Source organism: Phragmites australis, chromosome 5 (assembly GCF_958298935.1).
Source record: "Phragmites australis chromosome 5, lpPhrAust1.1, whole genome shotgun sequence".
In the NCBI taxonomy this organism is placed as follows: domain Eukaryota; kingdom Viridiplantae; phylum Streptophyta; class Magnoliopsida; order Poales; family Poaceae; genus Phragmites; species Phragmites australis.
This window is the reverse complement of record NC_084925.1, coordinates 13,363,722-13,387,377: the sequence shown is the minus strand read 5'-3', so window position 1 is coordinate 13,387,377 and position 23,656 is coordinate 13,363,722. Positions and strand designations below refer to the sequence as shown.

At 42.5% G+C, this 23,656-nt stretch overlaps 2 protein-coding genes across 2 annotated transcripts; one reads left to right on the top strand and one right to left on the bottom strand.

Annotated features, from left to right (window-relative positions):
- Window positions 1-1,421: 1,421 nt before the first annotated feature.
- LOC133918811 (calcineurin B-like protein 7) lies at window positions 1,422-4,911 on the top strand. The gene is made up of 9 exons (XM_062362882.1): window positions 1,422-1,516; window positions 1,796-1,962; window positions 2,080-2,162; window positions 2,254-2,313; window positions 2,549-2,657; window positions 3,057-3,109; window positions 3,720-3,800; window positions 4,098-4,210; window positions 4,362-4,911. The coding sequence occupies exons 2-9, from the start codon at window positions 1,884-1,886 to the stop codon at window positions 4,423-4,425; spliced, it is 642 nt and encodes a 213-aa protein (XP_062218866.1). The 5' UTR covers window positions 1,422-1,516; window positions 1,796-1,883; the 3' UTR covers window positions 4,426-4,911.
- A 350-nt stretch (window positions 4,912-5,261) lies between these two features.
- LOC133918810 (GDSL esterase/lipase At1g29660-like) lies at window positions 5,262-9,685 on the bottom strand. Its single transcript, XM_062362881.1, has 4 exons — window positions 9,215-9,685; window positions 7,734-7,973; window positions 6,095-6,350; window positions 5,262-6,007 (listed from the first exon to the last, which is right to left on the bottom strand). Exons 1-4 carry the CDS (start codon window positions 9,248-9,250, stop codon window positions 5,934-5,936), a joined length of 606 nt encoding a protein of 201 aa, XP_062218865.1. The 5' UTR covers window positions 9,251-9,685; the 3' UTR covers window positions 5,262-5,933.
- Window positions 9,686-23,656: the final 13,971 nt, after the last annotated feature.

Sequence of the window (23,656 nt, the reverse complement as noted above, 5' to 3'; positions counted from 1 at the left end):
TCATCCATGATATATTACATGGTCTGATCAGAGAGACACAACCTGATTGATGCCGCTGCTTGTGTTTACATCTCCTTCCACTTATCATTATTTACCGTGGCCAACTTCATCACCTGCAGAGCCTTCAGGATACCCTACTGTGCCAGTAGGTTCTTAACTCTCGTCTACCAAAGACCAAAATTGCCAGTTCCGTCAAACCTCATCACATTGAATTTGGACGCCATTGCCATCTACTTATTGCCGTATACTACCGAATCTCTTTGGTCCCGCACAAACGAGCCTCCTTGACAATCACACCGCTTACACATAACAAAACCGACCCGCTTGAGCCCGTTTTTTACCACCAACCGTTACAAGCACTGGTTCATGAACAATCCGATTGCAATTTTTTTTCCAATCCCCATAGACTTTTTTTTTTCGCCTCTGATCGGATCTGTTACTGCGCCTCGGCCTATCGACACCATCTGCGCTATTTATGTCACTGGCCGTCGGTATTGCAAACCGACTCAGAGTCGAACTCCGCAGCCTCTCTGCGCCACGCATCCTACCTGGACTCCCGACCGAGCCGACCTCACGCGCCCCGTGTCCGGCACAGAAGTCCAGCACGAAGCCGAATCACGCTTGGACCCGACCTCACGCGCCCGCACAGTCCTCCTCGGTTCGCTTCCTCGCCTGCGCCGCCCGCACCAGGCCGCTGGCGCCCCTCAGCAGCAGCCCGCAGCCGCTCAGGCTGCCTCGGGCCACCTCGTGCTGTAGCCAACGGCCGCCGCCGTCGTCAGTTCGTCAGTTGCCTCGATGATATCTAGCTCGCGACACACCTGAGGGAACCGACCCTGACTGTACGCTGCAATTTTCTTTTTGAAGCAAGGCTCGCATTGCTGCAACGTCAAGCCTCCTCCAAGATTTCTTCGGTTTCCTTTCATAGCCGGACCGAACGGCATGCGTCACCACCAACGGATGCATCCGTCGAAAAATACAGGCCCGACGTTGACAAAACTTGATAGTATCAAACGCAAGACGTCGTTTTAGACACATCTTTGGTAGACCTAAATCCTTGTCCTTTTGGCTGATTACTTAATGTGTATATAGCTGGCATCTAGGCTAGAATGCTAGGCACAACTGTAAACTACTAGGCCATGTTTATATAATCCCAACACTTTTTAATTTTCAAATTTTGAATAATGACAGGTGATGAATTGAATAAAGATAAAATCTGCGGCTCATGTTGCAAGGAACGAGTACAAGTCAACTCTTGCCCGGCCTGTCGGTACTAGTAATATTTCTCTAGAAATGTCTTGGTGTTGCGCCACAGTGTGAGTTTTTTTTTTTTTTTTTGCCAATCAAACGCCATAGTGTGAGTTGTCCGTATGCGTGCCTATAAATATAGGTTTACTTCTTCTTCCATGTCCATTGTATCTGCCATAAAATTGGAGCTTAGAAGATACTTCACTTCACACTCCCTCTTCTGCTCAGCCTCTTGCTGATCTCTGGTAGTGAAAAAGTTGCATCTAGCTAGGTGAGCTCTTCTCCTCTTGCGTGTGTGTGTTTGAATTTTGATGCCCAACTGCTTCCTGTGTTTGTTGAGTTTTTTTTTTTTCACCTGAAACTTCCGCTTGTGGCTTGTCCTTTAGCTGTGTTGATGCCCATGCCTTTCTCCTCTTGCGTGTTGTGTGTTTGAATTTTGATGCCCAACTGCTTCCTGTGTCTGTTGAGTTTTTTTTTTTTCACCTGAAACTTCCGCTTGTGGCTTGTCCTTTAGCTGTGTTGATGCCCATGCCTTTCTCCTCTTGCATAGGTGCTTTTGGATCACTTTCTGCGGTAAAAGCGGGTTGATTGTTAACTTCAACAAAGGGTGTGGTTGTTGCTCTTCAGAGTTCGTTTGCATGGGCTGTGCATCTTCCAAGCAGTTCAAGCGAGCTCCGGGATATGAGGATCCTATTATCCTGGCCATGGAGACTACATGTAAGAATACTGAGCACTCCACGAGAAAATTGAAGTTCTTTTTGGAGTCCTTGTTTTAGTTCAAGCATGGAGGATCATTATTAATTCTTGTTGTTCACCTGCTCCTGCTTCTTGCAGTTTCTGTGAATGAAGTGGAGGCCCTCTATGAGCTGTACAAGAAGATAAGCCATTCCATATCCAAGGATGGGCTTATTCATAAGGTATTGTCTGCTTGCAGTGTCACCAAACTTATCGCTATATGTGATCTGAAGCTCCAAGTCATCAATTCCGAACTGCCTTTTTCTCGAACAGGAGGAGTTCCAACTTGCTCTCTTCAGGAACAGCAACAAGAAGAATCTCTTCGCCGATCGGGTCAGTTTCTAATTCATACTGCTCCATTGTAGCAGTTATCTCCTGGATCATTTCGGTGCCCTTTAATTATGTTGCTAAAACATGTATATTTCCAGATTTTCCTACTGAAATCTTACCTGGCCACTTTCTGATTAGTTTGTTATATTCATGCAAAAACTTTTCTAGGAACATCTGGTGTTACTTGAACTGTAAAATCTGTTGAGATGTATGACACTGTGTTCTCTAATATGTACAGATATTTGATCTGTTTGATCTGAAGCGCAATGGGGTGATTGATTTCGGGGAGTTTGTTCGGTCCCTCAACATTTTCCACCCCGATACGCCTATGGCTGAAAAGATTGCCTGTAAGAATCCCAAATGCCAATTCCAGCTCACACCTCCTGGTGTATATGGTCTAAGCTACTTATTGCCCACTACGTCATTGTAGTGTTTAGGATATGGCTTTGTGATGAAAAATGGGTCAAGTTCTAGTAGCAGTATTGCAGCTTTTTTTTACCTCTTTTTACTCACCGAAAATCTACAGCAGAAACACAATTTTCTGGCAATTAGGCAGTTCTAGAAGATAGAGGAAAACGTGAAGCCGTAAAGAACATTTAGTGCACAAAGCAACACCAGTGATCTTGAAATTTTGTTGTGATATTTATTAATCTCCTGTAATTATCTGTAACTAAGCATTCTCTCTCTTTTGTGTTTTGTTCATATGCTGCTTCTATGTCTGCATCTGAAGGAATTCCTTCTTGCAGTTGCATTTCGGTTATATGATCTGAGAAGTACTGGATACATTGAGCACGAAGAGGTATGCATCTTTGATTAATAAGACACTAAGTTTGGAAGTGCAAAATTTAGATTAAGAAGGAAATTATAAAATAAGTTCTTGATTGCACTAAGGAAAATCATGATTACACTAAACTAGGCGGATTGGCACGCCTATGCTACGCCCATTTTTTTTTGCATATAGTATAACAAAAGAAGACTAAAAAAATTAGGTTCACCAATTTTAGATATCTCAATATTTATTTATGAATTTATCAATATTTAACACATTCATTTAATTATGGGAAAAATAGTAGTACTTTCATGTATGCACATAATTTTAACATGTAGATGACAGTATTTGAATCATTTAATTATTCTTATTACAATTCCTTCCATGGAAGGACTTGTGTAATATTCTGGAAATACTACCACATACTGCAATTTCGATGCATAACCTAGCCTTCAGTATTCAGTACTGACAGCACCTTTCTTCTTCGTGCAAGAAATTAAACCACAGTTGAACAAAATAGAACATTACTCCCTTATTCCATTTTTTTTTTGCACTAATACCAGTATGAAAACCATCTTACTTCTTTTAACTCTGAAAATCCTAGATTAACTGAGACTTTATCTTTGATCGATACATGCAGTTGAAGGAAATGGTGCTTGCCATTCTGAATGAATCAGATTTGCTTCTTTCTGATGACGCTGTCGAACAAATTGTGGATCAGGTAGAGTACATCAAGACGAACCGTCCCTTTCAGCTCATCCGTACAGCTTGCTTGGTCCACATATGACTACCACTCAACTTAAAGTGTAGTGTGTGAAACGTTTGTTTGCTCTAAATTGCCTTCACACCTGACTTTTCGCTGGCAAACCGAAGTGCCTGGTAGCTTTCAGTCCAATTCCTTCACAAAATTTGTCATAGGTTGCATTTGAATTCACTGCTTGTGGCGCAAGAAGTGTTCAACTTATGTGGCTGCCAGCCAACACATGGATTCATGATATGCTAACTCAAGTTTTGGCAGACGTTCAAGCAAGCAGACCTGAACGGTGACGGGAAGATAGATCCCGATGAATGGAGGGCTTTTGCAAGTAAAAACCTAGGTTTACTGAAGAATATGACGCTTCCATACCTAAAGTAAGTATGTCTGGTATTTTCATCATGTGAAATATGCTTGGTGCTTCCCTGAAAAACTTCACGCTGTGACACTTCAGCTACCTGCACGACTTTATCTATCAAGTATAGTAAACTCGGACGTGTTGCGATGCATTGCGCATCTCCTTTGCAGGGACATAACCATGGCATTTCCTAGCTTTGTTCTGACCTCTGAAGTTTGTGATGAAGAATTGTAGCACCCTTGCAAGCGCCCTATGCTCTATCCTATATTGCTCACTGTGGGCATGGACAGGCTGTGAGGACACTGCTAGCTCAGGTTGCTACTCATCAGCACAAAGCATCTGATGACTAAGTCTCAGACGTACAGCAACAGCAACCTCCTGGGATTTTGAAGAGCCCCCACATCAAAGGACAGCGCGCAAATTAGCATCGAAACAAACCATAAGGATACTGTAAGCTGGTGGTTCACTTGAGGACATGGTTGTAAGGGTCAGAATGATGAGTGCTAGGCCTTCCTCTTTTTGTTTTTTTGCTTTGGTTCTTGAGGTTATAAAACTGGCATCTGAAGTGGCTGATTATTAAGGCTGTGTTTGGTTTGGTTTATTTTGGCTTGTGTTTCTTGGAAGTCGGAAGTCAAACCAAATAACCTAGTTGGTGAGCTGGTTTTTAAAAAGTTGAAAAATTGACTTACGAGGAAATAAACTAAGGGTCTATTTGTTTGAGTTTCTGCTTTTATCTTTTTTGAAAAGTTGTGCTTTTGATTTTCTGAAAAGCTGTTTTTGAATTTAGCCTTTGACTTTTATAATAATTTTTTGGTTTCTCAGCACACAATTTCTCAGAAAAGCTACTCTCAGCTAGCTTCTAGTTTATTTTCTTAGAAGCAGGTTTCTGACTTTTTCAAATATCATTTTTCAGCAAATCCGTCTGTTTGAGTTTTTAGCTTCTACGCTTCTGACAGAAGCAGAAACCAAAAGCAGTCTGAAACAAACAGGCTATAAGAGCTGAGAAGCTGGTTGAGATGAGTTTTTCTAGCTTTTTATATGCTAAGAAGCTAAAAATTTGTTGCAAAAGTCAATAGCCAGAAAGAGAAAAGTAGCTTTTTAACCGAAAGGTAAAAAATCTTAGCCTAACTAAACAGACCTGAGTAACATTGAGCACTAGTTTGAACAAACTTCTAGTCACCGGAGTCCCATGGCCAACTTTGCGTTGACTGTACAAAGTTGTATATTTTGCCAGCACAGTTTTGCACAATAGCAGAAGCTACAGTCGACGACAGTTTTTGTCAGAATATATTCAGAAATGAAACATGTCAGGTCCAAAACTGAACTATCCTTTCTGACATCTCCCATGTTCACCACACATTATCACCAGTGCATATGTCCAGTATGACCATACAGATCTTTTACAGTGCATTTACATAGAACAAGCACGCACTTGCATGTAACGTGAGCTATATAAAACTGACAAGTCCATCTGTATAAACCTTTGTAATTCACAAGCCATGCATTTCAATGTGTAACCCCCACAGGTCCTTTGTCAAGAAACACGTATGTTGAGCAAGTAACTGCAATGGAGATTCAAGTTGGTCCTACAGCTTCAGTTTTATCATCTCCTGCATGTCTATAGGATAGCACATCTTGGTGTGCTTACCAGACCACACATTATCTGCCAGGATTCAGTTGACAGCATCTGTTGGGTGGAATTCGTCCCACCAGACATGGCTTGATGCGTCATTGCATGCCATCTATGGAAGAATACACATGATCAAGCCTCCATACTTGCCCAGCCCACGACAAGCATAAGTAGTGGTGACAAAACCTGAACATTGTAGCAACTTAATTATTATGTAGCTGCTTGTCTAAGGACAGCAAGTAATCTAAACGTACTAATGATGCATTTGCTCACCATAGCGGTCACGATTATTTAGTATGTCCACAGACCCCTCGAAAGTATCGCAATAACTGATCATAGAATCCGGGTGATGGCGGATGAACTCGCTGGACATGTAACTCAGGGTATGGTTGAACTCAATCACAACATTGTTGATATAATCAATGCATTCTCCATTTTGACTGCCATACTCCTCGAGGAAATGAGGTGCACAACCAACAGGAGGTAGGTCCATCAGTATGACCTTGCGAACATTGATGTTGTACAAGTTCTGGATAATATCATCATTGTTAGAAGAGAGCAGCCGATATACAACTACTCTATATTACTATACTCCCTCTGTTCTTTTTTGATTGTTTTGCCTCCAACACACAAAACAAGATGACAATTAATTCTCCCACTTCCATCACTTTCAATTAATAGCACACAATCCACCAAACTCATTCACTTTCAACTCCAACTTTTAATAGCTTTTAATAGGAGCTCTTTAGAAAAACACCACCTAGAAAACCTAAAACAACATCTATTTAAGAACAAAACTAAATTCCTAAAACGACATCTATTTAGAAATGGATGGAGTATATCATAAGTTACTCAGATAATGTAACAAGTCGAGAACATAAGATAAAGTTTCAAAAATGCATAGTTCCCGTTAATCTATGAATGTTTTATAATCTTAAAAATGAAGCAATTAACTGCCACTTGTATCGGCATTTACATTTTTACTCTTTGATGTTAGACAATACACAAGTTTCATGGCATGCACATCTACAATCAACACATGTCATCACATGTTTAGTTTAAGATTCATCGATGGAGACAAACTAGGCATTGAGAATCAAATTAAACATGAACATGAATTTAGAGAATCGTGCTATGTCATAGTCATGTCATGAGTACAGAATGATAGATGTGCAAGCTCTTCCACCTTCCACCAGTTGAGCTCAAAGTAGAATACATTTAACGTGGACTTCCAAACTGGAAGGCAGTACAACTTCTCCAAATATAAGTGAGCACTTCAGTGAATCAAACACGCATTTAGTCCAAGACATAATCGGTATCAATTATAGGTCGTTACCACTAGCATACTCAGGATAACTGTTTCAATCAATTGAATTTATTATTTGATCAAAGTGCTCCAACTGACGACAGTTTGATATATTTGCATTCTAGTACCTATTCAATTGCCATAAAACTTAAGATGAACATGTGCAAAACTAATGGTGCTTACTTGAGCACAAACTCAAATTTGAAAATAAGAACCAGTGATATACACAAGAAAAGGTAAAGAACTTACATCCCAGAACTGCTACAAATCAAGATATATTAATATCTATTAGGTTAATCCCTTTCCTGTGGTCAGATTGGTTTGCTTTCTAGAATTACAAATGCATACAGTTCCCACATGGACAAGTATGTTCCTCAAACACAAGCCCTAACTACAGAGAACTCTCCGTTCACTCCTTGGTTCAGACTTTAGAACTGCAATAGATAATAGGTAACTGTGGGAGCAACCCCTTAAAGCACGAAATCATTATGAACCAATTGCAAGTAAAAGTACTTCATGCGTCAAGATCCCTAACTATAAATGGTGTAGCTCCACCAAGTTAAACCGTAACATCAAGTTAAACTAACTAGAGAACAAGAAGCACACCTTGATTTCCTGCCTCACTGTGTTGACAAGGAGCTGATTGAACTCCCGTTGTAGGTAACGCATCTGGACACCCGACACATTGCGCAGATGGTAATGGATGAAGTTGTTTCTCCCGATCGAGACAAAAAACACCGACCTGCTGAACAGGTTGGCTGCCGCCGCCTCCCCGAGAGCCAGTGACAGCTGCTCGTATGTGTCCTCGACCTGCTGCACCTGTTGGGTCAGCGACACATGCATCCCCTAGAGCACAAACCAAAAATGGCGTCAGCAGCACTGAATTAAGGACCAAACTGAAGTGAGCAAACCACAAATCAATAACAGAATGCCGTGATCTGAACCAAGGATTTCAAGTCATCCAAACAGATTCTCAACAAAATATCAAGACAATTCTGCCAAATAAAGCTAGGCATCATGTTTATGGGGTGATGGGAGAACAGACCAGCTCAGAGCCACTGCTAGAGATAATGCCGGTGTTGGTGTTGATCTCGGGCTAACCAATGCCCTATTCCTGAGAGAGTTTGACTCCACTACGCGCCTGATCGATCAGGGGTGACTAAACCGACTCGTGGTTTCAGTCCACTGTGGCCCAGCGCATGCAACATTAAAAGCGAGGAGCCGACTGTCTCACACCATCTAATGATTGGCTAAGATAAGATTCTCCCTAAAAACCCTATTCGCTTGATCGATCTAGTGCTGAGAGGCCATGGGAAGGCTGACGCCTCTCTTGCAGGATGACGACCGGTGATCTCTAAGGCTCCACCGTAACTTTACCAACACGTACATCTATATCATGATGGTGATGACATCATCGACGATCTACACCAACTCATCTACGCCTAGACCGACTACATCTCCTCACTGATCACCAAGATGGCCTCACCGAACGCAGGTACACCTCATGTTTCCACAATAATGGGTGCTTGATGTTAGAGCTTGTGAATTGATGAACACCTAAGTCTAACATTCGGTATCAGAGCCTAACCTGTCTCTAATCAAGCCCATTAGACCTTAATTATGTTAGATTGTGTTTGGTTGAGGTCATTTTATGATCAAATGGGCCTAATTAGTTTCGGTTCACATCAATAGCTATCAATTATGTGTTTTAAGTTCACATTAGGCTCGGATTATGTCTTCGGGGTGTTTATGTCTCGGTTTGACCAATTTTTAATCTTACTTAGCCCCAATTAGTGTCGAATTAGATCACAAGTTCATGAATTGCGGGTTTTAAGGCTCGAATTAGATGTAATTTTTGCTTATATGTGTGTTCATGTGTGCTATTCGGATTGGTTTGAGGGCCTTAGGGCATGTATAAGTCTCGGGTAGCACTTAAAAGAAGGGAAATTTGGGAAATCCGAAAGAACCCTAATGAAAAACCTAAGAAAAATTCCCCAATCCAAAATCTGAGCCCTTTACCACAATCCTAAAAGCCTAAACTGAAAAACCTATTGGAACCCTAAATCAAGATAGAATGGGGGACTCACGGTTTTTGGGGCGCACTTCATCGCTATCACACCCATCGGCGCTTCATGCTCTTCTTCTGTAGCGAGATCACCCCTCCTATCCCTTGGTCGCGCGCGGATCCTCCGTCTCAGCCATCTCCTTGCATACGGATCTTCCTCAGAAGCTCACGTCTCTATCTTGTATGTGCATGTCAGGGCTTTAGCGCCAAGCACTTCTTCTTGCCACGCACGTCATCAACACGGGCAACACCACAGCTCCAACCGATCGTGGCGCGCTTTGGCAGGTAGGCTTATAGCATCACCCTTTTCTTATTTCCTCTCTTCAATCTCTCTCTCTCTCTCTCTCTCTCTCTCTCTCTCTCTCTCTCTCTCTCTCTTGCTAGCGATGAGTGTCGCCGGTGCTCTCGGACCCACGGTCGCTTTTCCTCTCCCAATTGCGCGGATTTCTCAGAGGAGATGGAGAGGATTGAAGCTTAGGGTTAGGTTTTTGTGGCCGGCGCAGTTTTGTTCCAGTGAGGAGCACGGCAAGCCGTCAATCGCGGTGAACGACTGGGATCGTGCAACGTTCGAGCTGGTAGACTGGGCTGGCTTCGGACCACCATTCGCGTTGTGGGCCACGCACAAGTGTGCGCAAATTTCTGGGCCAGGCAACTGAATAGGCTGATTGGGCCATTTTTTTAAGTTTTGGGCTTTTACATTTTCTAATGTTTATCCAATGAATTTTTAATGTTTAACTATTTATGCACTGGATTATAGCCTTATACGATTAATTCTCTAGATGAATTGGAACCAATGGGAAGATTTTTCAAAGAATTTTATGATCAATTTATGTAGGTTCATAATTACTTTCTAATCAAAGTTGACTGTAATTATGCATTATTTTATGTGTTAGTTTCAATTCTTTTTCATTTTCTACCCAATGATGATGCAGATTAGAGTTTTAATTTTAATTTTTGCATGATTTTAATTAAACCAATGTAGGGTTATTTTCGTGCAAATTTATTCATGATAAATTTCTAATCTGGACAAACTTTTCTTTTCAGCACTTAACACTTTCTCTGTTGCCATCACAATTGACGATATAGAGCAACTTACAGTGAATAACTTTCTCGCTTGGAAAGCTAAGGTGACTGTTGTCCTTGTAGTTTTGGATCTTGACTATGCACTTAGAGTTGATGCTCCCACTGATCCCACCATTGGCGTGAAGAATTATGATGAACTAAAGAAAACTTATGATGACTTTCTAAGAAGTGGGAGCGGTCCAACCGCTTGTCTCTTATGATAATGAGGAACTCGATATCGGAAGCTATAATGGGAGCAATCCCAACTTCAGAAAAATCTAAGGCGTACTTGATATCCGTCAAGGAGAAATTCAAAGGCACCTCCAAGATTTATGCCGGTACATTGATTTAGAAGCTCTTCAACACTAAATACAATTATGGGTCTGGTGGCATAAGAGAACACATCAAGATGATGACTACATGGCTGCCAAACTAAAGAGCATGAAAATAAAAATCTCTGATGGTTTCCTTGTCCATTTCATTACGACATATCTCCCTCCTGAGTTTTCTCCCTTTAAGATTAACTATAATACTTAGAAGGAGAAATTGATCATGAGCGACTTGGTCGCGATGTGTGCCCAAGAGGAAGAGAGGATGAGGGCTGTAAAGAAACATTTTGTTAATCAAGTTAGCAGCCCTAGGAACAAATGGAAATTTCAAGGAGATTTCAACTCTAAGAAGAAGTTGCATTTTATCGTTAAGCACAACAAAGCAGCGCAAGGGGCACCCAAGGCACTGCTCCTTCTGCTCCTGCCTCTCAAGAACCTAAGGATGACGGATGCCACTTCTGCCACAAGAAGGACCTACCAGAAAGAATGCGTTGGTTTCCTGAAGTGGCTCGCAACGAAGGGTAATAATTAATAACTTTCATTGATGAATCTCATTATGTTGATTTCTCCCTTAATTCATGGTGGATTGACTTTGGTGCCACTATGTATGTTACCAACTCCTTACAGGGATTCCTTACCGCGAGAACATTAGAAAAGGGAGAGCAAAGTCTTAGAGTAGCCAATGGGAAGGAAGTTAAAGTTGAAGCTGTTGGATCCCTTCCATTAGTTTTTGATAGTGGCTTCACTCTTAAACAGAATAATGTAGTTTATGTTCCTTCCATGAGGAAGAATCTCATTTCAGTTTCGATGTTAGATGATGATGGGTTTCTCTGTAATTTTGGAGACAATAAGTGTATTCTTAAGTTTAATTCAGATGTTATTGGTCTTGCCATCTGACAAGACAAACTTTATATTCTTCCTCTTAATAAATCTTCTGTGTCCATATGAAAAAGAGAAGTGCATTTAATGTGACTTCTTCGAAACTACGGCATTGTTGTTTAGGCCACATTTTGAGGGTGAGAATGGAGCATCTTATTAAGGAAGAGATTCTCCAACCCTTAGACTTCTCCGATTCTGACCACTGCATAGATTACATTAAAGAAAAATATGTTAAACAAATAAAGAAGGGGGCCACTCGGAGCACAAAATTATTAGAATTAATTCACACAGATATATGTGGTCCTTTTCGAGTGATATGAGTGGATGGTTTTGATTCATTCATTACCTTCACTGACGACTTCTCTCCTTACTACTATATCTACCATATTAAAGATCGATCTGAGTTTCTCGACAAATTCAAAATATTTAAGGCTGAAGTAGAAAATTAGCACAACCTAAAGATTAAAATAGTGAGATCAGATCATGGGGGAGAGTATTATGGGAGACATGCCCCTTACAGGAAAACTCTTGGTCCCTTTGCCAGATTCCTTCAGAAAATGACATATGGTCCCTTTGCCAGATTCCTTCAGAAAATGACATAGTAGCCTAATATTCTACACCTGGTGAACCTCAATAGAACGGGATAGTTTAGCGATGCAACTGCATGCTTATAGACATAGTGTGAAGTATGCTCAACTATTCTAGTTTACCAGTTAGACTGTGGATAGATGCACTTAAGATAGTCTTGCACATTCTTAATAGGGTTCCCAATAAATCAGTTGTAAAAGCACCTTACGGATTATGGATTGGTAGAAAGCCCTCTTTGAAGTATTTTTGTGTGTGGGTCTGTGTAGCTGAAGCTAAAGTTTTGAATCCACATATTAGGAAATTAGATTCTAAGATAGTTAGTTGTTACTTTATCAGGTATTCCGAGAGATCGAATGGGTATCGCTTTTACTGTCCAGGTAGGATCACTAAATTCGTTGAAACAAGACACACTGTATTTCTTGAGAATGGGGATCTAGAGCCTAGGGAAGTTGATCTCGAGAAATAGCGGTTTTATGTTTCTACACCACTGATCCAAGAGCCCTACATCCCTTTGCCCTAGGTCGTTGTACCTTCCATAGAAACTAATGTCAGTGCACCCCTGTTGAGGCCTCTGAAATTCCTAATGATGCACCTAAGGATGAGCCTCAATAGTCCCTACAGTACCCAGTCCTGGTCCTATAGTGCCTAACGAATTGATTAGGAGATCACAGCATGAGAGACCTACCATGTCAAATAATTATGTTGTCTACATGAATGAGGATATTAATGACATAGGGAAGGAAGAAGATCCTAACTCATATAAAGAGACAATGATGAGTGAGCATTTGCCTGAGTGGTTTAATTCCATGAAGGATGAATTGAAGTCTATGAGTGATAATGATGTATATGACCTAGTAGAAATCCCTGACGAAGCCAAAACAGTAGTCTGTAAATGTGTCTACAAAACTAAGCATGACTCTAAGAAGAACATCGAAAGGTTCAAAACCAGGCTCGTAGCTAAGGGCTTCTCGTAAAGAGAAGGGATCGACTATAATGAAAATTTCTCTCTAGTATCAAGTAAAGATTCTTTCAGAATAATTATGGCACTTGTAGTGCATTATGATTTAGTTGTATCAGATGGATGTAAAGATGACATTTCTTAATGGTGACTTGAAAGAAAATGTTTACATGACTGAACCAGAATGTGTTGTCATGGAAGGCAAGGAACATTTGGGATGTTACCTTAAAAAATCAATTTATGGTCTAAAGCAAGTATCGAGGCAGTGGTATCTCAAGTTTGATAAAGTTATTAAAACTTTTGGCTTTAAAGAAAATAAAGTTGATAAATGCATTTATGTAAATTTTAAAGGGGGGAATTCACAATCTTAGTTCTTTATGTGAATGATATCTTATTAGCCAGCAATGATAAGGATATGCTGTTTGAGACCAAGATATTTCTTTCCACTAATTTTGATACGAAGGATCTCGATAAAGTTTCTTACATTCTTGGCATTGAGATTCATTGAGATTGGTCCAAAGGAGTATTAGGTTTGTCTCAAAAGGCATACATTGATAGAATACTAAAGAAATACAATATGCATAAGTACTCTTCCATGCCTACTCCTATTGTTAAAGGCGATAAGTTCGGGACATTTCAATGTTCAAGGAACCAGTATGAAACTAATCAGATGAAGTTGGTTACTTATGTTTCAATTGTCGTAAGCATTATGTATGATCAAGTATGTAGGCGCCTTGACTTAGCCTTTTGTGACCAGGATGCTTGGCAGATATCAGTCAAATCCAAGACTGGACCACTAGAAAGCCGTTAAGAAAGTCCTTCGCTATTTGCAATGCACTAAGAATTACATGCTCATATTTAGAAAATCTGATAACCTCAAAGCTATTGGCTATTTGGATGTAGACTTTGCGGGGTGTGTGGATACTAAAAAATTCATGTCAGGTTATATCTTCACCCTCGCTGGAGGAGTTATCTTGTGGAAAAGCTCCAAACAGACACTGAAGGTATTGTCAATGATGCAAGCTGAGTTTGTAGCATATTATGAGGCTACTGGGTAGGCTGTATGGCTAAAGAATTTTATCCTGGGATTAAGAGTAGTCGATAGTATTTCAAAGCCACTTACATTATACTACGATAATTAACCCGTAGTTTTCTATACGAGTAACAACAAGTCAAATTGTGCTGCCAAACACATCAACATTAAGTATCATGTTGTGAAAGATAGAATCCACGATCAAACAATAAGTGTCAAGCATATAAGTACTAAGTCAATGCTTACGAATCCGCTCACTAAAGACTTACCACCCCATATCTTTCATGATCATGTTGCTGGCATGGGGTTATTGGAAAGACTATGATTCTGAATTAAGAGGACCATTAAGCAAACCAACTCCCATTAAGCATAACGAATTTCCATTTTGAGATGTAGTGTACTATAGGTATTTGGGTTTCAATGGTATTTTATTAGCCGCTGCAACACTTTGCCTTGGTGTTCTATTTCATTAAGAGTGGGCTTATGATGTTAGCCTTATAATCAAGGGGGAGAAAGTTGGTGTGATCTTGGGCTAACCTTGCCTTGGTGTTTTATTTCATTTCCTAAGGGAGTCTGACTCTACTATGTGCCCTGTTCAGGGGTGACTAAACTGACTCAAGGTTTCGGTCCCTAGTGGTCCAGCGCAACATTAAAAGGGAGCAGTCGGTCGCCTCACGCCATCTAATGATTGGTTGAGATAGGATTCACCCTAAAAACCCTACAATCAGAATTACTCAATAGATTTGGTTTTTCTGGAAATTTTGGCAAAAGAATAGATCAAATAAGATCTATGGTTGACAAGTTATGGCTTTTGAAAGATTAAAATGTGGCAAAAGATGAACTACATGTAAGACTATGTGATTATGAATTTTTCTAGGATTTTCTAGATCAATATATGATTTTCTAGGATTTTTTGGAATTTATTAGAAATTATTGGACTTATTTAACCCTATAAAAACATTAAACAAAATTAATAAACATTATAAAAACTATTATCAAAATAAACTAACTAACATAATTATTTTTATACTAAAAACTATTTTATTTCATTATTATTACTAATTATGACATCAACGACATGTTTAAGTGAAAAAAGGGAAAACATGTCTGATTGGATCTGATACGTGGTTGACACCTAGTTTCCATGTGCAAACAAACTGACTTGGCATTGACACATGGACTAAATGCAGGCAAGATGTGTTGATATGGCAGGGCTGACTAGGCGTGACCTCTTTAATTCCAAACCACCAGATCTAAATCGGATGGCACAGATTCAATCGGACAAAGGTGTATCCAAGTTTCTAATGTAGACCACACGCTCGGGATCTAATGGTGGTAGCTCACCTTGCTTGCTTCTAGTGTAGGAGACAACAATGACTCCTTGCTTCGCGGCGGCGCTTGGCCGGAGATTCGCCAAAACCGCCTCACGCTGCTCGATATAATCCGATGAGTGGTAGATATCGACGACCATGCGACGGCAAACACAATTGGGGAAATCCGAGGCAATCGGACGACTTCACAGGTGCTCGGCGAAAGCAGCGAAGGTCTTCAGAGCTCCTCGGACAAGGCGTCTTAGTGCCTCTCCCTCGACAAAAACTTGGGAAAAAACCTTGGGATGGTATCGGAAGAGCGCAGGGGCCTCTATTTATGGATCCAGGGCTCAGGGAGTCCGGCTTCATTACGGTTAGGGTTTGGCGGTGGCCGGCTAGTTTTGAACTCGGTTTTCCAAGTTTGAACCGAACACTAGAGGGGATAAGGTGGGCAAAGGTTATCAAACAACACATGGAGTCTAACAAACAAGATTCTAGCTGGATTCCATCCCGAATTCAATTGAATTTGAAAGAACTTTGTGCGGTGGTAGGGTCATGTCTAAGATGGATTTCCTCATTTGAACGCGCCTAACCAAAATTAACATGGACCAGAGGATCATCGAGGTCCCAGGATCTAGATTTGGTGGTCTCCTAGAGAACTCTAGGTCTAATTCGTCGGCTTGGCTCAACGGCACTGAGTCAGATTTGGATGGAAAATAGTCCCTTATGCGAGGTTGACGAAGGCGCAGGATAGTGACAACATTGTCCTGACGCGAAACGAAGTGGGCCGGGGCTTGGCATCACAACCCAGAAAGAGCGGAGAATGAGAGGGAGGGAGAAGAGGAGTGGCTGGGTGTCACACCCGGTTTTAACGGCCAAAACCAGATGCAGCTTATGTGTGTCCAGGATGTTCAACACACATAAGGACGTCACAGGTGAAGTAACAAAAGCAATACTTTTATTAAATAACGTTAAACTCTTACAGCAATTGACATATATTGTCTTCTATGAAGATATCTGCAGCGGAATAGAAGCACTGGTGCCCAACAACACCACAGGCAACTGACCGGGAGACACGCGCCTAGAACATCACAACCATGTCTTGATAGTCTTCAATATCTTCACTCACTGAGCAGCAGCATACATGTCGCATGGTGTAGGGAAAATAGCAAGTGTGAGCATATAGAGTACTCAGCAAGTGGGGGAAAGTAATGATATGCAGGCTTATATCAAGAATAGGCTAACACATGGTATATTTGCGTAAATAAGAGTAATGAAAACATATTTGGACTCAAAAGTATTAAACAATTATTAAGTGAATGTAACCCATATAGTCCAACACACAGCATACAAGGCTCCCCACCTTGCATACCATAACCGTCTAGTACTCCCTATACTATAACCAAAACCACAACCATCTAGTACTCCCTGTACTAGAACTATAACCATAACTATCTAGTACTCCCTGTACCAGAACTATAACCACAACTATCTAGTACTCCCTGTACTAGAACCATAACCACAACCCACTAATCATGTGAGGATCCAAGTCTCTCATATCTGTGAGCACGGCTGTTATAACAGTTTTACACTCTGCAGAGGTTATCCAGCTTTCCCCACAAGTCAGTGAATTCCATGTTGCCGTGTTGGCGAAACACTTAACACACGCCAGTTGTGTGCCACCAAGAATCACTGTATGATACTTGCCACCAACCAGAGACTAATCCAGTATGTGTTTGCCCACTAGGTTTCACCGCCAAACTTTACGCAAGCAAAGCTCCTACCCAGAAGCCCCCTTTTGTGCTGACCCAACATACACTAGATAGACTCTAATCAGTATGTCACGCCTTAGTCATATCAGCCTCATGGTTGGTACGTTACTTCTTAGGTTGTCGCTCCACGAACCGGTCCTTACTTAGGTTACTTGAGCAAACACTAAACCAACATCATAACCATGACAACCATCAAAACTACTTTGCTCAAGGCCTAAGGTTCCATGTTGCTAGACCATTAACAAATTAACCATCAATGTTGTATATGTTCATTAGTCAAGATCATGACACTTCTTAACATCCCAAAAGCATGGCTAAGTAATCTACCCACAAATGACACCTAACCATAAACCATCTAGGTTCCAAGGGATGATAAGGGAAAATCTAGGGAAAACCCTAACATTGGTAACTACCCATCATATTGACTCTGCATGCAATTTTGTAAAATAAAATATTTAAAAACATAGGTTCAATATGATCAAGGACACTTGCCTTTTTCCCAATGCTGCTCAGTATTGTCGAAATCTTGGTCTTGAACTGCTGTGGAACGTTATCAACTAATCGCGAGAACTACCGATAAATAACACAAAGAAAAACACTAAGAACAACATACCAAATATCATCAAAACACTTTTAAAACACTATGGTTGGATAGGGATGATTTTAGAAATATTTAGACGCATCAATCGCCGAAATCGGAGTTAAGATGAAAAGAGAATGAGCTTTCGAGAGATGGATTAGACTAAAAAGGAAATACTGATTTTGGCGATTAGTTTATTGCACAATCACTGTGTCAGGCTTGACAATATTATTGCGCAAGATTCAAGAAGTGTAGGGCAGACTAGACTTCGCTGACTAGGCTAAGAAGAATGATGTGGCGCTGACTTGGCATGCTATGCAAGTACCATCTGGGATTAAAGAAGGGATACACTAAGGTCTAGTCTCAACCACATATGATGGATAAAAAAGGGCGAAGGATGCGCTTCTAGGTTAAGGATACTACTTGTGACTTTATGTAGCGGTGGTGGTTCGGGTTTCGTCGGAGATGGCGACCGGGAATGTGGCCACAGATATCGATGTCGGCTTCAGTGGTGTTTCAGTGAAACGAGGGAAGCATAGCGTAGAACGCGGAAATACTAACTTAGCGGTATGGTTGGTTTTTGAAGGGGTCATCCGAGGTAATGGCAAAACAGCGATGACTGATGCTAGGTTTGGTGGTGACCACGAACAAATGTAGGAATGAAGACACTCACGTTCTAGGAGATTGGCTATCAAATTTGAGAAACCGTTTGAACAAAGATGTTCATATAACCCGGGAACACAATGCTATGGCATAGTTTTTGGTAGATCATCCACTGAGAGGAAGAATGATCAGCATAGATGAGATGGGTGATGACTGCGATGTGCTGTGGTTGGCAATGGCGTCCTGGTCATGTCGCTGCACAAACGGGGATGGGCTCCTAGGGTCATGTAGAAGACTCCATGGGACACGCCATGACACGGTTGGTCCATCCATATGGCTTTCGGATTGACGGGGAACGCGAATGCAAATCTGGTGCGCGCGCAGAATGCGTCCAAAAACCGGACAGCGGGTATGTCGACCTTGATTTCGATAGTTTGGCTAATCTACTGGCCGACCTGGTTGGTGAGGGCGTGGGGAACATCATGGGGCATGCACCGGTGAAAGAACTTGGTGATTTGACCTCTGGTCGGTCGAGAATATCGATGCCAATCAGCTACAGCGCGGCTGTCCTGCGGCTGTCCGCGACGGTGATGACTGTGGTGGCGTAGATCGGGCTTTGGCCGGGGCTAGGGACTTAGTATGATTCTAAAATAGTAGTAAGGGAGGAGAAGAAGAGGTCCTCACTTTGCTTTGGTGGTCGAGGAAGAAGGATTCACGGAGAAGACAACGTAGCGCATCACGGGCGGTGGTGGCGACGGCTCCGGCGACGCACGGGCAGGGCAGCAACAACTTCTAGGGCTTGGGGGTGTGGAATAGAGGTAGGAGAGGGCGTGCAACTGATATATATAGATCTAGGGGTGGCTGGTTGAGGTAGAGTCCAAACCAAAGACGAATTGGATTAGAGTTTGAGTCGGTTACGATTTACTTTTTCGCAGCTCTGTATTCCGAGGATGATATCTCCATCGTCCGGACTCCAAATTAGACATTTCTTGATTCTAAATTGTGGTACTCGAAAAGATCTTAACTTTGGTAGTCATTGGAACTTCTGAAAATGTCATCTTGATTTCCAAAAATGCATCACAAGATAAACTGTTTGAATTCGGACTTCTCTGCGCTGCACTGATTTCGGGGGCCATAACTCCTAGCTTCATTATCCAAAATGGGACTTCCATAGGTTCAAATCGAAGCTCTAGACAAGACCTACAACTTTGGTATTGTCAAGATTTGCATTTGAGGCCGTTTTGAACTCCGAAACATTATGAGAAGATGAGGCAGTCTAGGACTCCGCGAAAATTTACAGATTTCGTGGATCCTTTGTTGGGCCTTCTAGATGACTTGGCTAAGGGTTTGGACTTGAGCAAGATTGAGCCCAAAGACACTTTAGATATATCTAGGGTTTAGAAAAAAAACTTTTGCAGAGAAATTTGAATAGGGTTTGAATTTGAATTGAGTTCGGAGTGAATTTAAGAGAAACGAAAAAAGATGAGGTTGAACAAGAATAGGACTAGATAAGGAATTTGAATTTAGATTTTGGGTAGAATTTTGAGAAAGTGGAGATATTGACTTTAAACAAAGATTTGGATAAGATTTGAATTGACCTGGAGAAGGATCAGGTATAGTCAAGGATTGAATAGATGATGAATTCAAGGATTTTGAATTCCAACCATTAAGATCCTTAACTTATTCACTACTGAGTTTTGTAAAAACCTTTTCGAAATCTTTTTCACTCAAAACACCAAAGAGAAAGAAAAAGAAGAACTCTAATGCATTTTCCTGGTTTCTAACAAAACTCAGCATGCAATGCACAGAAAATAATAACCTATATTGATTGATTAATTAAGAAAATAGGTTTTAAACCTATACTACTAGTGAAGCTATTCAATACTCTTGGAAAATTTTAAAAATTTGAGAAATCTGAAAATCAAGGTGTTACAAATCTACCTCCTTAAAGGAATCTCGCCCCCGAGATTCGGGCAGATCGAAAAATGAGATAAAGGATCTTGATCTTCAAGTTTTCTTCTCGCTTTCCAAATTGCTTTTTCTTCTCAGTGTTAACCTCATTGCCTTGACAAACACTGCTCACATAGCCCAGAAAGAGGAAGGGCGGGGAGAGGAGATGGGCAATCTGGGCTTAGAGGAGAGACGTAGAGGCGGAAAGGAGGTGGAATGTGAGAAGCTAGATGGGCTAGCTCATTAGCTAGTAAGTTGTCCTTGCGAGGGACGTGCTTGACCTCAAAGCTGATGAAGCGTCGCTCTAGTTTTCTCACTTCAGTGAGGTATGCCACCATTGTCGGGTCAAAGCACTAAAACTCCTTTTGCACCTGGTTATTCAACAGTGTTATTAGTGGCTAGAAAATATATATGAACGACGTACCTGCGGATGTCACCAGTGGGTGAGGTCAAAACCACACCAGATCTGGCTCCCTTTAGCATGAATGACCCGTCGAAATGCATGGTCCAATGCTCGTTCGCCTCCGGTCGCTGCACCTGCTCGGGCTCTAAGGACGACCATTCGGCTACAAAATCAGCCAGCGCTTGGAACTTGATAGAAGTTCGGGGGACGAACTGGAGGTCGAATCCCTCGAGCTCTACTGCTCACTTTGCTGTTCTCCCTGTTGCATCTCTATTATGGAGAATTTCCCTAATTGGAAATGAGGAAATCACCTTGATTTTGTAAGCCTGGAAGTAGTGTTTGAGCTTGCGAGAGGCTATCATTATGACGTACAGCAGTTTCTGAGCCTATGGGTACCAAGCCTTGGCGTCATGTAAGACTTCGCTAACATAGTATACTGGTCGCTAGAGGCCCTCTCACTTAGCGATCAGAACCGCACTTGCGACCTATGGTGTCACGACAATATAGAGCAAGAGCTCCTCATTGGACCGAGGTGCGGTTAGTATGGGAGGGGGTGGAGAGGTACCTTTTGAGTTCTTGGAATGCTGTTTTCACCTCCGCTGTCCAAAGGAAGTGGTCGTTTTTCTTCAGGAGTTTGAAGAGTGGCAGTCCCTTTTCCCTCAGCCTTGAGATGAACCTGCTCAAAGCAGCAATGCATCCCGTTAGTTTCTGAACTTCCTTTAACCTAGTCGGCAGCCGCATCTGGTCAATGGCTCTGATTTTGTCAGGGTTCACCTCAATCCCCCGATGAGATATGAGGAATCCCAGCAGCTTTCCTGACGGAACCCCGAACGCACACTTCTTCGGGTTCAGCTTCATGCAGTACTTCTGGAGATTATCAAATGTTTCTTGGAGATTGGCGACCATGTCCGTCTTGATCTGACTTTTGACGACAACATCGTCCACGTATGCCTCGACGTTTCTCCTGAGCTGTGATCGGAGAATGAGTTGAATGCACCGTTGGTAAGTGGCGCTGGCGCTTTTCAGGCCAAAAGGTATTTTTACATAACAAAAGACCCCAAAGGGTGTAACAAAAGCTGTTTTTTCTTCATCCCCCCTACACATGCTAATCTGATGGTACCCCGATGAGGCATCTAAGAAGCATAACAGCTTGCTGCCGGCAGTTGAGTCAACCAGTTGGTCGATTTGGGGAAGGGGAAAAAGATCTTTCGAGCATGCCTTGTTCAGGTCGGTGAAGTCGACGCACATCCTCTATTTACCATTGTGCTTTAATACCATGACTGGGTTAGCCAGCCATTCTGGGTACTGCACCTCCCGGATAAAGCTTGCCTTCAGGAGCTTGTCGATCTCTTGTCGAAGTGCTTCCTTCCGGTCGGCCATGAGCCAACGCACCTTTTGCCTGACGGGTCAAGCATCTGACCATATAGACAGCTTATGCTTGATCACATTCCTGGGGACTTCGGGCATATCAGACGGACCACATGAAAAGACATCCGCGTTCACCCGAAGGAAGGTGATGAGCGTGAGTTCCTATTTGGGGTCCAGCGAGGCCCCAATCTGGACTGTCTTAGTCGGGTTGGTGTCGTCCAAGCTTACTGCTTTGAGTCGATCGTCTGGGTTGCCGATGACCTAGACTTTTACTGGCCGTCAACTGGGTTCAGCGGTCTCGGGCTGTGACCCGGGAGTTAGCTTGACCATGTTGAGGCTCCTCTTGTCGCAGTGCAAGGTTGTCTTGGCGTTGCCAGCAATGGTGATGGCCCCTGTTGGCCTAGGGATCTTGATTGCCTGGTATGAGTAGTGAGCAACGATCATGAACTGGGCCATTGCCGGTCGCCCGAGGATCGCGTTATACGCAGTCCTGAAGTCAGCCACAACGAAGAGGACTTTTTTAGTCCTGAAATTGTCCGGCGAGCCGAAGGTGATTGGTAGCTCGGTTTGTCCTAGCGGCTTGGCCGAGGAGTCTGAGGTGATCCCGAAGAATGGTGGGGATGGCTTTAATGAGGTTCTTGGAATTTGCAGGGCGTCCAGTGCATTGGTGAAGAGAAGGTTGATCGAGCTCCCATCATTGACGAGCATGCGGCCTAGCCGGATGTTCTGTACTGTGGGTTTGACTATGATGGGGTAGCGACCAGGGCATCTGACGCATGCCGGATTGTTGGCCTGGCTGAAGGTGAGCAGGACCTCTGACCACTTGAAGCATGAGCTCGGGTCTGATGCGGTTACCCACACTTCCCGGACCACCAACTTGTATTTCCTATTAGATAAATATGTCGCGGCCCCTCCAAAGATGTGATGGACCATGTGATCGGCCTGTTGGTACCCTAGTGCCGACTAGTTGGGGCAGCTGGTCATCATCAGTGTCGCCGCATTTGCTCTTGTGCTCTCCGAGCTCCTGGTCGATGATGCCTCGTACGACCTTGCATTCGGTTAGATCGTGGGCATTTGTACGGTGGATCGGGCAATAGCCCTGACCCTTTTTCGACTACCAAGACCTCTGGAGGTTCGGCCTTCCGCTTGCTCTTCTTGTTTTTCCGGTTGGCTCCTTTGGAAGAGGTAGGCCAGTTGAATGTCAGGCATGACTTGGAGTCGATCTGCCGCTTCCGGGTCTTGATGGCCTATGCGAATTTGTTCGCAAGCTCAAGGAGCTCAGTAGTGTTTTGAATTACCCGGGTGGCCAGCTTCTCGACCATTATCTGGTCCTTGACCCCCCCCCTCTTGAACGCTATGACCAAGGATTCTCCTATGATCCTTGGAATGGTGTTTCGGCGCTCAGTGAAGTGTCAGATGTAGTCTTGTAATGACTTGTCTTGTCGCTGTCAGACTTGATATAGGTCGTCCTTGACCCCTGGTAGGGCGTAGGTTCCCTGGAAGTTGGTGACAAACTGTTCGCACATGTCCTCCCAGGAGTGAACCGACCCGCAGGGGAGATTCATCAACCAAGACCGAACAAAACCGGTCAGGGTAGTAGGGAAATTATCGGTGATATGGGAACTAGGG